The sequence below is a fragment of the Tachypleus tridentatus genome, chromosome 12 (assembly GCF_004210375.1).
Source record: "Tachypleus tridentatus isolate NWPU-2018 chromosome 12, ASM421037v1, whole genome shotgun sequence".
In the NCBI taxonomy this organism is placed as follows: Eukaryota; Metazoa; Arthropoda; class Merostomata; order Xiphosura; family Limulidae; genus Tachypleus; species Tachypleus tridentatus.
This window is the reverse complement of record NC_134836.1, coordinates 14,884,191-14,903,399: the sequence shown is the minus strand read 5'-3', so window position 1 is coordinate 14,903,399 and position 19,209 is coordinate 14,884,191. Positions and strand designations below refer to the sequence as shown.

The 19,209-nt window shown below is 32.6% G+C and overlaps 1 protein-coding gene across 1 annotated transcript in view; it reads right to left on the bottom strand.

The window, feature by feature from the left end:
* LOC143234920 (cytochrome P450 3A5-like) overlaps nt 1-18,659 on the bottom strand; it is a 28,494-nt gene extending 9,835 nt beyond the window's left edge. The window contains exons 1-11 of the mRNA XM_076472619.1: nt 18,505-18,659; nt 11,198-11,294; nt 10,376-10,428; nt 10,123-10,219; nt 9,647-9,775; nt 6,114-6,351; nt 5,657-5,799; nt 5,243-5,369; nt 4,160-4,238; nt 3,043-3,151; nt 2,088-2,176 (exon numbers count right to left, since the gene is read on the bottom strand). Of these exons, the coding sequence (XP_076328734.1) occupies nt 2,088-2,176; nt 3,043-3,151; nt 4,160-4,238; nt 5,243-5,369; nt 5,657-5,799; nt 6,114-6,351; nt 9,647-9,775; nt 10,123-10,219; nt 10,376-10,428; nt 11,198-11,294; nt 18,505-18,563 (1,220 nt within the window). The 5' untranslated portion in view covers nt 18,564-18,659. The remainder of the gene's footprint in view (nt 1-2,087; nt 2,177-3,042; nt 3,152-4,159; nt 4,239-5,242; nt 5,370-5,656; nt 5,800-6,113; nt 6,352-9,646; nt 9,776-10,122; nt 10,220-10,375; nt 10,429-11,197; nt 11,295-18,504) is intronic.
* Nucleotides 18,660-19,209: the final 550 nt, after the last annotated feature.

Genomic DNA, 19,209 nt, shown 5'->3' with positions numbered 1-19,209 from the left:
AAAATTCAAATCGCTATTCTCCAACAAAAACAATAATCAATTGTTTCAACCACTAACACACAATAACAATACATCCAAAACAGATGTAGACAAAACAATTTTACTAGCAGCCTATTACGAAAACTCCTTCACAAACTTAAACTCTCACAACTTCGATTCCGATCAACACGCTCACGTAAACACCTTTATAAATTCCCGCCCTACACTCTTCACCTCACGTTTTCCAGCAACAAACTTACACGAAAATATAACAATCAACCAGTAAAATTTGATTAACAGAAAAATCACCAACATTGAACTAAAAATTATCATACAAATATTCAAAATACAGGACACAAAATAAAACCCCAGGACACGATGTTATGAGAAATATCGTTTCCAAAAAAAGCTTCTAACCTCTAACTAGTACACTTAACAAATATCCCTGATTTGTTACTATTCAGTTGATATTACCCTGACACACGGAAACATGCAATAGATATAGTAATACCAAACAAACAAACAGATCGAACCCAGATAATTTCCACGCCATTAGTTTGATAAGTTGCCTCAGTTAGTTAATGGGAAAAAAAAAAAATTATATCAAACAAACTGTTACCCTTTTCTGCAACTACTAATCTCCTATTATAGTATCAAAATGCCTGTAGGGAAAACACACAAAAAAGTGGCCACTTTTCATGATTAATCAAATCAATATACAAATCATTCAGTAACGACCAAACCACAATAAGCGTATTTCTAGACGTTAAAAAAAAAGAAAAAGCTTTTCACAGTGTCTGGCACAGTGTCATAAAATACACATTACATACAATAAAATGGATATCAGTTTTTCCAACAAATCGATCATCCAAGGTCAAAATCAATTACATATTATCTAAAACATTTACAATTACAGCACCTTTGTGAGCCTGACGATGACCGAAGAAGGTCGTAACGTTGCTCATTCCTCTGTTAGTGCCTTCTCTACCCATACCATCCGGTTTTAAATGTATAATGATCTGTCCTTTTGTCCCTCCTATATATCTTATTTGTTAATTATATCCTTTTTCCCAGACTAATGTATGATATGATGATATTGCAATCAGGAGCATATCCAGAAACCCTATCATTGCCACAACTCGCGTCCAAAAATCACCTCAACTAATCCTCAAATGGTGCAACAGATGGCGAGTGATATTGAATCCAACAAAGACGCAAGTCATACCTTTCTATTGAAAATTACAGAAACACGAATAAACTCAAGATAATCAAATTAACAGTAGGAGATATTCAAATAAATTTTACAATAACCTTTGACACCAGATTAACGTAGAATAAAGACGTTCACGATACAAACACCTCAATCAACAAACACATTAGCAACATAAGCTTAACCGCAGGCAAACATATTGCCTTTTGATCTTCATAGCTATCATCTCGTAGTCATTACTTTTAGTCCTAGCCTAAATTGTCTGTGTTCAGGAAAGTCGTTTTACTTTATTTACCAAACTTGATGTTGGTTTTATTCCTTTAAAACTCATTCATTAATACTACTTCCATTTGCCCATAATACATTCTCCAAATACATTCAGACTTAAATCAACCACATAAGAGTCATAAAAGAGATAACCAACATGCAAAGACACATGACTAAACTAAAATTGCAATAGTTCTACAGATGGTGTGGGACCAGAGTAACTAGTAATATTATTTCATTTTTAATCAAACTTAACGTATGCGTGGTTATTATTATTGGGAAAATATAAGATTATAATGCCCAGTACAAACTAATCCATAACAGGTCTGCATCTCAAGGAAATAAAAGGAATAAAAGGAGAAATGAGCATTGTAAACGTTTGAATATTTAAAACTATTTGTCCGTTAATATTTTGCACCTAATCTTTTTCAAACTGTGATAAAAATTATGATAAGTTTAATAAAAAGAACCAATAGTTAATAAGTGAAAAAAATAGATCATACATTTAATACACAGATAGAATTAAGAAGGACTTAGTAAATGTAATTGTCTATTAAATATTAAAATAAAACAATGATAAGGAAACTTTAATTACATAGTAAGATAAGAAATATGAAGGAAGTAAACTTACGCTGGTACAGGAGGATACATCCTCAGAACCTCACTAAGCACTTGGTCTAAATATTGAAGTTTAGACGTGCTGCTGTAGTCCAGATCTTTCTAACCAATATCATAGCCATGAAAAAAGATTTATTAGATTATTCTTTAATGTGCTTTCTGTCCAATACCACAACCATGAAAAAAATGTATTAAGGTTACTCCTTAATGTAAATTATGCCTACGAGCTGCACTAAATTATGTTTAAAAAGAAATATGAAAATCAGCAAGCTTCATATCAATATTGTCATCTGCATGTGAATATCTTGAGCAAAAATAAAACATGTATTGAAACACCTATTACTTTCGAGAGATAGTGTGTTCCTATAAAACTATAACCTCGTACTTTGCTTAATGTGCTTCTAACCGGCGAATCTTTGGTGTTTTTTGTTGTATAAGCTTTGGAAAGTATATTTATGAATTATGCTTTTTAAGTTTTCCAGCATACTGATAACAGCAAAATTATTTAATTACTGTGTATAGTAGACACTTTATTATTATGTAGACTTAAGTATTTTGCAAGCTTTCAGTTAGTATTGTATTTTAAAATAAAGCGATTTTATGAAGTTGAATTGTGTTCGTTTTTTGTTGTTTTTTCATTCATGAAAGGGTTATAATGTGACGGCCAATCTTAACATTTGGTAAAGCGTAGTTCAAGAGATGGCGCTGTGTCGTTTTAATTATCTTCCTTCTAAATTAAGGACATATAGTACATATAGCTCACGAATAACTTCGCACGAAGGTCAACAAAACACCAAGCAAACAATCTTATAGTAGTCCAATGCAAAGGTTCGGCATCATTATTATATATTTTGCAATGGCTTCACTTGTTAATTTAACACTAATACAGTTTTATTTGTGGGGCTATAGATTTTTATTACGTATGATAAAACAACTATAATAGGTTAGTGAAAAAGATGGAAACTTACTTCTTTCTCCAACATGCTGTTTACTTCATTTCGAAGTTTTTCTTGTATTTGTGGGTGGTTGACTAAGAAATGTGTAGTAAATCCAAGAGTGGTACAGGTTGTTTCATATCTAGAGCATAACAGTAAAAATAATACCAGAAATTTAATAAATTTCTAATATTTCCCAGTTAGTCTTTTTTAAAAACATTAAAATTTATTGAGATGTCAGTAAAAAATTGAAAATATATAAATTTAGTTAGCAGCCTCACCAATAAAATAACACATTGTTTTATCAAAGACGTAGGTCTTTCGACGTTATATACATTTCATCAATCTGCTTTAATTATTTTAAAAAAGTTAAGTATGTACAGATTTATTTGCCCAATTTTGAATTTTCCTATTTTAGTTGGGTGTAAAAAAAATCATAGGAATAAAAACATATTTAAATATCAAGTTTTTTTATAAATTAATAATATTAAAATTCAATAGAAATACATAAATTCACTATAAAAATGACTTATTATATGTAAATAGGTATGTATATGTGTTAGCAACATTTACTCCGAATTGGGAACCTCGATTACCGCTTTATTATTTATTTATGGAAACTAGAAACTACCTGACAATGTTCAAATACTATTTTGGTGTACAATTTCTTCCAGAGAAATGAAACAAAAAAAGACCCTGAAATAGAGCAATTTTCTTTTTTATTTCTTTTTTTTAAGAGATTTTATCTTCATCACTTAAACTTGGTTTCCTGAATTATCTAAGGTAATTGAAAACTGCCGGATTGTTTATATGAACTATTTTGATTTCGGACTTTTGTACGAGAAGAGAGTAAAAAAGATCCTGAAATAAACCTCATTTCAACTTTTTTATAGACTTTTGGCTTTTAATTTAACGACACAAATAGTTAATCAGTTAAAAGAATCAGTTATCACTTTTCACAAAGTAGGTTATGCAATCATCATCTAATGAGATCATTGGGAATTTAATAGAAAAGAAAGAAGGGAAAAGAACAGTATCTAACATTGTCCTTTATAAAAATTTTACGAGTCGAGTATCCTAACCACCAGGCCATACTAGAACTAATGAGTATCCTCAGTTAGTTTATCTATAGTTACAGTTTCCAACTCACCCAGCTAAAAGAAACAGTAAGCAGTTCGCCAGGATCTCCGAATTTGAAATGTAATTCTGACCCAAATCGGATAAATTCTCTATAGAAGTAAAAACGATGCTATAATAGAAAACAATATATTTTACATATTCGTATGTCATCGTAAATCTTTCAAAATTACTCTCATATATTTTGTTTAATAGTATGAGAACTCTACCAAGACATGCTACGACTTGATCAGTGGGAAACAGTTCACTTTTCCTTATTCCCTTTAATTGCGACATTTATTCATCGTTATTTTTTTTCATTAGTGGAAGAAATATCTCATCTTACTATAATGGACATAGCGACAGTAAATGTAACTGACCGAAAAAAAATGTAGTGCCATCTATTGAATGGCACTATAAACAAAAATCCACAATTAGAAAAATAACTGCGGTATGCACAGCAATCATTACGTTTCCACAGAAAACAATTTCAAATTACAGTTCTCTCCTCACAACAAGAACCCAGCTTTCACTAGGGCTATACGTTAGAGTTTTATTATACCTTTATTCATGTAATTCGTAAAAATAGAGTTTTTAATAAGCCATTTTTTTTTCAGTGAAAGGTCCCACTTTTAATGTATAAAAACAGTTTATACCGGCATGATTCGAACATTTTTCCGATGAAATAGTTCCCAGAAAAATCTTTTTTTTTTCAAAATGTTCATTTCTTTCATAAATTGTTTCTTTCACTATTGGCTAAATTACCGTTTATTAAAAGTACATGATATTTCTGTAATTTCCAGCCGCATCAGTTATTTCAATAGAGGCAAATTAAGTATCCTGACTCTAGTCAAACAGAACATGACCCCTGAAAAAAGATCTAAGACTAGGAAGAAGGAAATGTATAGTATGGATTAATAAGCTTGAATGGTACTTTCAAAAATTGTGTGTGGTTTTGGCATTTGTCTTAGAATGCTCATCTACCCTTTTTAAGTTATCAGGAAACCCGTGCATATAGTGAAAAGCAAAACTCCCATGGATTTACGAATTTTCAATTGCAACGAGTAAGTGCACACTTCATTACCAGGAAGAAACTTTTGCAGTATTCTTAACATACCATTTGATAACTTAGTTTTAAAACATTGAGAATCAGCATTAGATGTCAATTCACTATTCGAAAAGGTCCCTAACTCGTTCGACATTTGGGCATCTAGCATTAGCTGAAGTAAGTCAGCTCGTCGCTCCTGAAGAAAAAAAAAAAGAGAGAAAGAGAAATAGAATGCATATACAGTAAGTTTAATAAATATTTTACATTTTTACATCACTGAAACTTTATAAAATTTCAACAATTCTGAAAATAGGTACTAACGAAAAGTCGTAAACTTACGTGTTGTTTTAATCTTAATTTATGTAATGAAAAGTAATAATTAATGTAATAAAACTAATGATAAACTATACTATTCTTCTCCAGACAAGTGTGAGATTATTTTTAAAAATTATATATTTTTCACTTCACATATACAAAATTTACCTTTGATGATTTTCTTCGTAGTTCCACAACTTCAGCACATGCTTCAAGAAGTTGACCAATGGGAGAAGTTCCTCGCCAAATTCGGATGAGTTCAACCAGACGGCGGAATGGAATAAAGAGAGATAATAACTCAGGAAAACACACTAAATTAGATAGAATGAACTATTAGTTGTAAGCGGTAAGAATCGCTTGATCTATATAGATTAGTATGTTAGATATAAAAAGAAAAACGCACAACCATAGACAAGATTTTAACAATATAGCTTAAAACCACGACGTGAATTAATTAAAACGTTTCGAATTAAAAATTAAGATTAAAGATCAGTTGGAATAAAGATAAGAGTAACTGACTGTCAATATGAGTATAAATGTTTACATGTTAGATAAAAAAATACAGATTAGTTCGTTAAAAATACAAAAATAAGAATATTTTTGAAAGCTTTAAGTTAATACTTACATTGGATTAAAAAGGCTGTTTTAGAAATACTACTTTTCAACATCTTTTGGACATTTGTGAGAAAGAAGTGATTGGTATCTTTTTGAGAATTCGTTTTGATCCCAAAGGCTGCTCTACTGATAATATCTAAGGTAATCTGTTCGTAAAACTGATAGATGTCAAATCTTTGTCCACTTGATGCCTTCTCTCGAATTTTGTTCAAAAGAATGTTAACTGCATCATTTATAAGTTGTGTTAACTATAAAACAAAATAAAAAAATTAAATATTATAGTTTTAATGGATAATTAAAGCAGTTGTACCTTAGTATACTATGAACAAAAGTATTTTATTTATAATTAAGTTTGGGTCCTACCCACTAAATTAAATAAAACATTAAAACGATCAAAACCAGCCCATATCATCCAAGCATTCTGTTAACTATCTTAAATTAACTGCATCCACCGCATTGGTTAGAAAAAACAAAGCTGTCTTAATGAAACTTTGTAGAATGGACGGCAACTGCCTGTTGTGTGGATACAAGCGTAGAGGATGACGTTTCGAAAGTCTTCCGCCTTTCGTTTTCAGGGAGAAGACTTTCGAAACGTCGTTCTCTCTTGTGTCTCCACAACAGGCAGTTGTTGTCCATTCTGCAAAGTTTCATCATGAACATTCTGCCTAAACAATCTACCAAAGAAAGCTGTCTCACATGAAAGTGACTCATATCTCACCAAAATCAACACTTTTATCCCTTAGTCTAATCATTCTAACCATTAAATATGAAAATAAAAACGTATCACTATTATCAGTTCCCTTAAGCACCTCAGTAAGATCCTGTCTAACAACAATTTGTTCAAGAGAAGACAAGCGCAAAGAACTTCTTTTTGACCTTAGATATCATCCTAGTATCCCTCGTATGATCCCCTTCCGACAAATTATTGTTCTTTCTAAGGCAAGAAGCCCAAGACTGAACACAATACTCTAAAAGTAACTTAACTATTGGCATATAAAATAACATTATAACCTCTTTAGACTTGTATTCAGTTCTTTTATAGATACAACCTAAATTTTTTTCAATTTCTCTAGCAACAGCATATTTTTTAGCCTTTTATTTTCCTTTATACTGTTAAGGTTACTCCCATCAAAATCACACACATAATTCAACTTATGATATCCCATGTCCATTGCCTTGTATTTATTGCTACTAAAAGCTATCTACTACTTATTCGCTGAACTCAACAAATAGTTTAAATCCTTTCTTAACGCAGTAGCATCTTCTTCACAAACAGCAACAGTCAAAACTTCAGTATCATCAGCAATTGTAAATAGCATCTGGGCCAGTCCTTCATTTATCACATTGGTGTAAATAAAGAAAACAAAGGTCTTGACACTGAGTTCTTAGATATCCACTCGTAATATTAATCCAATTTGAATGAATGTCATTTATAACAACACTCTGTTTTCTTTTATCAAGCCAATTTTCTTTCAGATGAGTCAGTTTATCTCCCACACCCACAGTGGTAACTTTTCAAACAAGCCTTTTATGTGGCACTTTGTCAAATGCTTTCTTAAACTCCAGATACACCAAATCCACACCACAAAGAGCTAACCTTTTCAATGAGTGTTAAAAAATATTAATAAAATAAAATTTTTCCATAGTGAAATCACCCTAACTATTGAACAAAATTTCAAACTTTGTTCAATTACTTTGCAAAACACATTTTATCAGACTTTCAAAACGTTTTTCACCACTGGTAGGCCTATAATTACTGGGTCAAGTTTTATCACTTACCCCGAAAAGAGGAGTGTCATTAGCCATTTTTTAATCTTCTGTTGCTTGCTACTACTGAAAAACTTAAAAATAGTGTCAAGTGGCTCACTTTCAAAACACTCGAGTAAATAAACTTTAAACTTCCCAAAGTTTTCTTAATAGGCTCAGGATCAGTTAAATCATCTTGTTCAACCTCAGTTATGATTCGCTTTCATGGGTTAATCTTCTATAAAATGTAATTATTAACTTATATATACGTCTATAAAATCTTGAATGTTTTCGTTTCCAATTTGTTCTTTACTAATCTTTATTAATAAATAACTGTTTCGGAGAAGCAAACAATTTAATCTTTGTCTTACATATCCATTTTGGAGTGACGCCTTCAATTGTAGTTTATATATATATATTTCACAATTAGATACTAATTATTAATTAGCTGTTATCCTCCTTGGCTTCTAATCCAGTGTCGTATTTAAAGACATTCTATTTCCGTATTGTTAGAAGCAATATTCTAGAACTTTTTCATTGAAGTCTGGTGCATTATCAGTCCGACTTGGGCCTCGCCAGTTTAGATCTTGAGTCACGTAATTATTTGCATGCTTTTAAGCGTAATATACTGGATTTACTGACTTCTACCTGTCTTATCACTGGGATTAGTAGTTAGTTATTAATATCTAGTTTCACGTACGTGTGTATGTATTTGTGTATTTCTATAACTTTTGTTCAGAGGCTTTCTCTAATAAATATGGCACTTGTCTTAAGTTTGGAGTTCATCAAATCCGAGATATTTTTAAGGAATTAAGATTTGACGCGTCCCCCCCCCAGTGGTACAACGGTACGTTTGCAGGCTCACCTCGCCAGAAACCGGGCTTCGATACTCGTTGTGTAGCTTTGTGCTTAATATAAACAAACAATGAAATTTGACTCTGTGATGGCTGTTTCATTTGTTAGAGACCTTTAAGTGTTTCAATTGATAGGTATGTAACATCTCTTTCAGTGACGTCTTAAAATTGAATGTATATCCAATGGTAGTTCAAAATACGTGGTGAACAGCCGAGTTCTTAAAGTTTCCTGAGTCCCAAGTAGCGTCATGTACAGATTTCATTGATTCTGTTAAACTATTTTAATTATTTCTGTTTTGGCATTTTCATAGCAACACCACATTATATTAACTGTGTTCTACAAAAAAAATATGATAACATCTCTCATATTCATAAATTCACCTCACTGAAAAATTGTGAATGTGAATATTTCAAATTCTCAATAGTGATGAATCGCACATAAACTGCCTTGTGTTCAGGTTAGACATCTTAACAACTTTTTTTTTTTAATACACTGCGCTTAATCATTTGTGGATGTGTATTATTTTCTATAAAAATTTCAATTTAATTAAATGTGTATCATATTAATGTCATGACCCCCCGCTAGTACAGCGGTATGTCTACGGATTTACAACGTTAAAATCAGGAGTTCGATTCTCCTCGGTAGGCTCAGCAGATAGCCCGATGTGGCTTTGCTATAAAAAAAAACACACACACACACATTAATGTCATGGATAAAGCGAGAAAAATCAGTAATTTGTTTATTTTAATGCTCCATACATTTTGAACTACAGTGGCTTTTGTTTTATAGAAACCATAAATCAAAGCTGCGGGAGCAATGAGGTTTTCTAATAAAGTTGCATCTTATATATAAAGTGTAACTACTTAATGATTGATATTCAACTATTAAATCTGACTGTAACTAAAGAATGAGAGAGGTTTCAATTAATTATTTTTCTAATACCTGTTTAAGTTTGCTGCTGCTAAAAGCTGGAGTCAAAACATTTCGAACACGTTTCCAGCTTTGACCCTTCAGGGCAATAAGTGCATCACTTGCCAGCCCTACTGGTGTTTGCCCTCCAGGAATTGAAGGCTATAAAAAAATACTATAAATCTTTCATGTTATATACATATTTCATAAATTTGAATAAACCTCAACTTAATATCATACTCAAGAGTATATTCAGACAATAAGACTTAAACCAAATCTTTCTTAACACAAATATATTGTTAGTTGTTCTACTAGTGAAAAAACATCAGTGAACAAGCATATTTTAAACTGAACAATTTTCTACAAAATACAATATAAAAGGTACTGATTTTTAAGGATAAAACATTTGTAGAGAATACCTATATCCTCATAACAAAAAATTAGGCGCCTATTATAAAAATAAATTTTAACGTAATTATTTTATCGTAAACCCGAAGAACCAAACTCACAGGGCGATCTGCAAAACTTAAAAACTCTTTGATTTGGATGTCTCTCAAAATATCAGGTTCGCCAATCAATAGTATTGGCTTAGTTCCAAGAAAGTACCTAAAACAAAAAAAAATTGATGTGAAAAAAACATTAGAATTTTTATGACGCTTAACTATAATATTTTGAAACTAATTTTATATTTATTCAAGTTATGTATAATGATAGGAGAGATATGATATTTGTTGCACTAGAATGTTCGCTTAAAATACTCACCCTACGCAATTTCCGAATTTGTTTGTCCATTCCACTTGACATGTTGTAAACCCCTAAAAGTGAAAAACTACATTACACGGAAATTCTTTAGAAATTACTATTTCTTTATATATTAAGTCTTCGAAAAAGGATTGAAAGTTGTTTGTTTTTGAATTTCTCACAAAGCTGCTCGAGGGCTATCTGTGCTAGCCGTCCCTAATTTAGTAGTGTAAGACTAGAGGGAAGGCAGCTAGTCATCACCACCCACCGCCAACTCTTGGGCTACTCTTTTACCAACGAATAGTGGGATTGACCGTAACGTTATGACGCCCCCACGGCTGGCTGAGAGGGCGAGCATTACGAGTCGCACGCCTTATGCGCTCGGCCATGCCAGGCCAAGATTGAAAGGAGGGGTCACCTGTCTTTCGGACGCTTAACGTTGCAATTTGTACTGTTAGGGAATCAGTAAAATGTACGCATGCCATGAATCACGAAAAAAGTACGAACTCTGTAGGCTACAACAATACAATGATATATGAATTTAAAACGCAAAAAAAAAAAAATCGTTACTCTTAATTATGGTTTTATTTACTCTTGAAGCAGAACATTTCCGGAACCCTGCGAAATTACGTCTAGTTATACAGTAATAATTAATGTGCTCCTCGATATCATAATTTGTCTATGATTTTTTTTAAATAATTGTACGTTCTGTAGATAACATGGGAAAAGTATCTACGTAAACAGTCCTACTAAATATGATGTGTACCTATAGTTGAAAGGTATTTCTGTCAAATATTAGAAAAATTAAACAATACAGGAATTTAATTTAGTTTTTTATCTCACCTTACTGATATATTCTCGAAGATTACCAGTTATGAGATGAGGCTTAGGACCTGGTATACCCAAATCTTCGAAAAATTTCGTCTGCTTCCTTCGCCAACTATACCATCAAAATAATCATAACTGAGCCAATCTGTCGCATATATAATAAATAATATTAACTAATACTTTGCAAATTAAACTCTAAGATATGCTGGTTTTTGCGCTCTCTTTTAAACATAAAATGGAATTACTATACGAACTAGTTGTTTTCGCTTTAAAAAATTTCTATAAAACGTTTTACAAAATAATTGCTTCGAATATTTCTTTGTATACTTAAAACAATTCTTGAAAATTTGGCGAAAATTGTATTTATTAACTCAGCAAGCAGTGAAGCCACGAGAATATACATTTGAAAATTGTTGGAAAACTGCTACGTTTTCCTCCTGTTTAAAAAGAAACCTTATTAAAACCTTTTCTATAATCCTTGTTACAGTGTGAAATACTAAGGTGTGGTTTCTCATCTTTCTTTAGTATTTTGGTCATGATAAGAAAGGTTTGAGTTTTTTAGTCTGACGTATGTCTGACAAAATGATAGTAAGCGTTTTGCTTTGTTTGTTTTTTAAACACAGAGCTGTAACGTGCTATCTTATCTGTGCTCACATAAAAGAAAGCCCTGAATCTTAATGTTATAAACCCTCAAAATTACCGCTAGAGCACAAAGGTACAGATCAGCTTACAGAAAGGTTTGAGTTCCACCAGAGTGAATAGCAGGCTATAATAATTATGATGAAATCATTTCAGATGGAAGATTCTGTTTTCGATGTATCGATTTAGTCAAGAGGGCAGAGAATACAGGAGCGGATCATGTTATATGAAATAATGTTGAAGCCTCACCATATCGTTAAAGTATATGACACCATGTCTGGGCATCTTCAATATGACGACAATGTGCTGTAGAACACCCATACAGCAGAGTTTCACTGTAAAAGGATCTATAATACATCTAGGGAGAGTCTAAACACTAATTTCAACAGTGTGGTTATACAGAAATCCCTAGAACCTAGCATTTGGTAACTGGAGTTATATATCTTCGTATGGAATAGCATTAATGCTCACTTTATTCTATAGCTGCTTTTGGTGTATGGTAATTCATCAGGAGATATGAGGACAAGAAGTATCTTGGTGAACCTATAACCTTGTCACCCTAACTTTTCATACATGAGCCCTTTTTAATTATATTGTGAACTGTTGCCCATGGCAGATGGATGGCTTTTGTCACCGATTTCTGTGTTTGTCAGTTTAAATACAATAAATAGAAATACCAATAACAGTGGTCTCCAGACGTTTAATAAATGGTACAGCCATGAAAGAAACATGCTTTTCAAGCAGTAAGCAATACCATAGTGGACCTTTTCATTAAAAAGTTTGTCTTCCATGAGCAAAAAAAACAAAACAAACTTCAATAATAAGAGTATCAACAATTCTCAGAAATACCTACTGTAACATGACACGTTGGAAGCTATTATAACATGACACGTTGGAAGTTATTATGCAAACCACAATAGTCTCATCTTGCAGATGCTTTAGATGAAAAGCTTTTATCTCTTGAATTTTTATCTTATTTCTATTCTTCCAAGTAGACATATAGTGACCGGCCTTACTATGATAAACACAGGTGAAAAGGTGTGTGTGTGTGTTTTCTTATAACAAAGCCACATAGGCTATCTGCTGAGCCTACCGCGGGGAATCGAACCCCTGATTTTAGCGTTGTAAATCCGTAGACATACCGCTGTACTAGCAGGGGGCAGGTGAAAAGTAGGACGGGGGAATGATAACAACCGTAAGAAATGCTTATTTTTATACATATACTATTATATTATGACATATTGTGTTATATTTGCATTGAATATATATATGCATACAACTATACAAATTGAAATATTCGTATGGCTATCTATACACACTACAACTTGAAAAAAACAACTATAAACTTTTTATGTATATATATATATAAAACTAACCAACATGCATTGCATGTGCATGTTTCTATAAAACGAGTGCGGTTACAAAATCTAGTTCATGCACCATTCCAGTATAGTTGTGTGTGTTTTCTTATATCAACACCACAACAGGTTATTCACCGAGATGGATCGAATCCCTGATTCAAGCGTTGTAAATCTGAAGACTTACCCGCTGTCTCACCGGGGGACTCCAATGTAGTTCAGAAATCCTTCTGATCCATGCCTTAAAAATGTAATATTTAGGAGAGTTAAAATGGGGATTTGTAGCTTGAAGAAATAATTTTCAACACTAAGCTTGTTTGTTTACTGTCTTCCGATTGCACTCTCACTCTGAGCTATCTGTAATGTTTTGAAAATCCTATTCCCTCTTTTTAAATGAACAACTTTAATAATCTTGTTATAAAATATATCACACTACCAATGTAATAGCGAAGGTGAGTTCATGGTTAATTTATAAATATTTACCAGTTATATCGTGTTTGTGTGATTTATTAGCAAGAAGTCAGCTGATTGAACTAGAAAAATAACATATTAAAAAAAATTATAAAATATATCAAACCAGATAAAGCTGATCAACAGTATAAAGCATAGAAAGCCTAAGATGAGAGAAAGTTTTTCCTTTTTTCAGAACTGTTTTCAAATAAAATTTGTTTTGTTTTGTTTTGTTATGAATTTCGCGCAAAGCTACACGAGAGCTATCTACGCTAGCCGTCCCTAACTTAGTAGTGAAAGACTAGAGGGAAGACAGATAGTTAGTCATCAGCACCACAGCTAACTCTTGAGTCACACTCTTGCCAGTTGGAAATTTAGCAACGTAAAAATATATATATATATTCCAAAATCCGACCAAATTAAACGTTTTTCTTAAAGTTCAAAGTAGATATTATACAGAAAGCGTACAGAAAGTTTTGTATAATTTATTTAAGTATTCTAATTGTGGGGAAAAAACAACTAATCCTGACAACCGGTCTAGAAAGGAATAGACAATTCTGGTATTCTACCACTTATGGACTCGGTTTATTGGTTACAATATGCTCCCTAGTGGCGCAGCGGTATGTCTGCACACTTACAACGGTAGACACCGAATTTCAATATCTCTTTAAATCTTAGCACTGTATGTATATTTTGCAAGCCATTGACATTTGTTTTTGATTTACATCTCGTTTGTTCGTTCTTATATTGTTGTTTTATAAAATATTTTTTTTAATATTATATCTTTTTAGCTTCTTTTAGTTTATTTGGTGTTAGCAACATATTCTATTGTGCACTCAAAGTATGTGTGGGAGGGAAACAGCACTTGATATGGCCTGAGGAATAATGTGTTATACTCACATTCAGCGGAGGAATTATAATGTAACAGTCAATTCCAGCATTTATATAGCTTCCCAATGCATTATACCACTCAGTCATTTTTGTCCTTTAAGACAGTGTTGGGTATATGCTCTCAATAAATGCCCTAAAACAGCAATACCCACTGTCCAAGTAATATTTGTAGAATCTTTTAATATAATTATCACTTTGATACTGACTTTAGAGAACTTAAGGTAATTTTGTATCATGATTAATGGACGGGCAAAAAAAGAACAGGGAAATCAGATTTAATAAAGCGATTTATGAAGTTATTTTCATGCTGGTTTGAAATGTTTTTTATTGATAGAAAAAAATCATCCTAAAAACTCAAGTAAGTAAAGGGAATTAGTGGAATGTAAATTAGTTGATGAATCATTGGATGTACATGAAATACCCAAGTAAATAAATTTGGCCACTTAGAACATTCAGGGTGTCTTATCTGGACCTTATAGATCAGACTTTTGAAGCTTTCTCTTCTTCCAAAGAAGGGACCTTTACCTCAGATAAAATAACTATGCACAATATATATGTAGCTCAGATTTCAAACTTCTCTGAAGTTGTTTAAGCTTTGAAAGAGAGAGACAAACTTTTTTTGAAAGAATACCAATAGTTGTAACGATTGAAGAAATTATCAACAAAGATAACCAGTTTGAAGCTAAGAACAACCACTTCTGGAGTTTATTATCTGAAACGAAAGAAAATAATTCCAAAATCTGAGTCTCCACGGTAAGTTTAGCTTTACGAATGAAAAGACAATAACATAAACAAAGCCAACTTTGTGCCAAACATTATAGTCAAAAAATGATCAGTTTTTGTAGCATAATAATCCATAATGATTATCTGATTGACCAGCAAAAAAGAACTGTCTTTTTGATAGATTATTATAGGTTATCTCTCTCTTACGGGAATGTGAATAGCAAACAACTGCGCTTTATTAAGAAAACATAAAGCTAAGTAAATCACTTGAATATCTTATTGCCTTCAAAGTGGCCACAATGAAAAATATATAATAATTTTGCATACTAAATAATGGAGAAAGAAATACACAGTTTATTATTATAATTTATTATTAAATATTGAAGCTAGTTTGTTAATGTTCTCAGAGAAAAGGCCAAACAGAACGAATACAAACCAAAATTTGTGGAAATCATGAATTAAGAATGCAATAAAATATCTGATTAATGCTTTGAAGAAAACGTTATAAAACTTATTTGGGAGACTGAACATTTGTTGAGCTTCTCTATTGGAGTATTTGCACCACTTACCCCTGAAGTAGACAAAAATGTGATGGCAACTTTAGTGGTTGGAAAGAAGATTTACGCAGATTTCAAGTAAGAAAACTAAATATTTTCTCTAACTGTTCAATTCTATGACAAAATATGAAAGCAGATGTTGAGAACTTAGAGAAGTAAAAGCAAACCAGAGAAAAGTCAAATAAATTATTTGCAAACCTAACAAGATTTAATTGCATGTATGATTCCTATTGTTCTGAGTAGAAGCTTACAAATGCACACAAATACCGATTTACTTTAAAGCCAATATTTGTTAAACAGCTTTGAAATAGCTCACTTGCTGTTAAAATTATCCCACAACCTTCAGCTATCATTCTTGATGGCATGGACGTTTTTGAAATGTTTGGCTTAACAGACAAGTAACCATAAAAACACTGGAATCGTTAGAAATTAAATTGTCTTGCAATGAAATAACGTTTGAGCAGTATGAAGAAAACCATTGTTTCCGTTTTTTCTTGTACATTTAAGACTCTGGGCCTCTTATACAATCTTTTGTACCAGTTAGAAGCAATTATCTTCTGAATACGGTTGAAGACAAGGCGTAACCTACTTAAGAAGTGGGATTGTCAAAGTCAAAAGTTTGAGTCAAATGTTTACAAAAAGGTTACACAGCAAGCTACATGAGACACATCCTAATAAACAGCATCGGAAAGAATATATGTAAATCTTTCAGTCAATAAGTATGCTCTCTCTAACATGGCAATGTAGCCAGTTGCTGTTTGACGCCCCTGTATAACCTGAAACTCCATTGTTCCATGGAAGGAGAAAGCACCCCAGATCATGATGGAACCTCCTCCACTGTGTTGTGTAGAAAATGTCTCTGGTGGGGTATCCTTATCGTGCCAGTAACGTTGGAAGCCATCTGAACCATCCAGGTTATATTTTATCTCATCAGAGAACAAAATCTTTGTCCACCTTTCTATGTCCCATGTTTGGTGCTTCTCAGCACAGTTTAACCAAGCTGTTTCGTGGTGTGAAAGGAGGCGTGGCCTTTGAAGACGTTTACAGTTTATAAAGCCTTTCTCTCGTAGATGCCGTCTTATTGTTCTTGAGCTGCATTCTGCGTCTGTAAGGGTTTTAACCTGGTTCGACGATCGGCTGATGTCTTGCTGGACAACTCGTCGAATCCTCCTGCTCAACGCCTGCGAAATTTTCTTGGGCCGACCACTTGAAATTCTCGTTCCTTATCCCTCAGGGTCTTTTAAGAAATTTGCAACAGCAATTTTACTACGCCTAATCTCACCAGCGATGGCACATTGAGAGAGACCTTGCTTTTGCAGCTCGACAATTCTGCCACGTTCAAACTCTTTCAACTTTTTAGTCTTTGCCTTGTGTTTACTCAATGCAACATAGGAGATTTCAGTGGGAGATGTTGACACTAATGACTAAATTTCGTTACGTGTTTACTGGTTAACGCTTCGTTTCAGTACGGTTTTAAACTTTTAACCAACTACTGTTTAGGCTAATTTCATAGTGTTCACATTTTCCCTGTTAAATTATTTAAAAAAAAGTTTTTATTTTTATTTTCCCTTTTCTTATTTTCATCTTTCGGAGATCTACTCAAATAAGTGGTTGAGTCTAACAATGCAAAAAGCATATTTTTTCTTTATGTTCATTGGCCTTAAGATTTCGGCCAGCAGTGTATGTTGAGGTCTATGGTTTCATTCAGTGGTATATTTATATACAATGAAATAGCATTAAAACTACCAAATGCAGTTTCATGATAAAACTAAGAGTTTTTAATAAAGTTTGACAAATCGAAGTTCTATGATTTTGTTCTAAAAGATAATGTACCATTAGGCCTATTGTCAAGGGATCATGTCTCATATCAGGAGAGCAATGTAATATGCAAAACATAAAATACAACTTGTCAATGTATTGACGATGAGGAAATATAAGCACAACATACTAAATTACTTGGTTTATTTGCGTAAAACTGCTTTCATTGAAAATAATATTCACACCAGTATTTAAATATGAGACTTAAATTTATGTATGTTCTATCACTTCTAGCTATCACGTAACATATATTTGTAGTTGTTTTATTTAATATATATTACTCATACGGTGATCTAAATCAAATCACTTGTCATACCAAACAATGTCAAGCTGAACGATATTATGTTGGTTTACATGTTTTCTCTATTTATTTATGCTGCTCAGCACTTAGTAAATATCGCATTACGTCTAACCTTATGTGAGTACGGTAGTAAAAGTAAGGTTACTACAGACGAAGTCACGAACACAATAGTGTAAATCAGTATGAAAACAAGACAGCGTGTTTTTAAAATTTACAAGGAAGAAATATAAGACGGAAGTGCGTAGCACACAAGAAAACATAATTTATTTTTACATTTATTTAGCACATAGTTAGTTCAAGTGACAAACTGTAGAATTGATGTATCTCAGGACGGTCGGTATGGGTATTAATACTTTTATTAATAAAGCAGAGAACAACGTTTCGACCTTCTTAGGTCATCTTTAGGTTAATTTGGGTTAACCATACTAACCGTCCTGAGATACATTTTTACTTCAAGTGGGTTTCTCGTCAGCACGAAACTGTTGTATTATTTTTTGTATATTGTTTGTCAGTATTTTTTGTCAGTATTGTTTATCAAATTTACATCAAAAATGAACATATGTAGTTGTGAAACTATGTACTTACCTGTACCAATAGGCTCCAAGTGAAATTAAAGCTAAGCTGATTAAAAGACTCAGAATCATTATGTTTATGTTTTCTTTGCTTCCTTCGTTCGAGCAAGAATGATGAAATATATATACAGTGAATATGCGTTGTTCCACGTACCAACAGGATACAGCTGTGGTCGAGGTCTAAGGTCAGCACAATGAGATACGAGGGGCGGAAGACTAGAGTAATGTAGACGTTACTGTATATTCGTCTGGAAATTTGACACCACAATCAACCCTGCGAACTCACTAAAACTACTACGTGGTTTTAATGTTTCAGGTTACAATGACCTTAAATTCAAGATTTAAATTGCAAATTAAAATTTTAAATCTTGAACTTGACTAAAAATAAACGAATCGGAAATTCTCGTATCTCTCAGATACAGTTACGCCAGTCAGGTTAGACTCAAAGCTATAATTCTTTTATGTCTCTTTCTCTCTCTTATCCGTGTCAAGAAGTTACTCATGTGGTCAGTCTTCTGTGTCATGATTCCACACATCATCCGATATTGGTTTTTTAATCATTTTCCTTCGAACTGTTTCACCCATTTATAGCCGCAATACAAATTCAGTTCCCAGTCTACTTCGATAAGTATTTAAATTCCTCAAATTCAACCATTCTGCGGCCTTCTGCTGAATAACAAACAAATACAACCGTTCAAGAATTGCAGTGTGGGGAAGA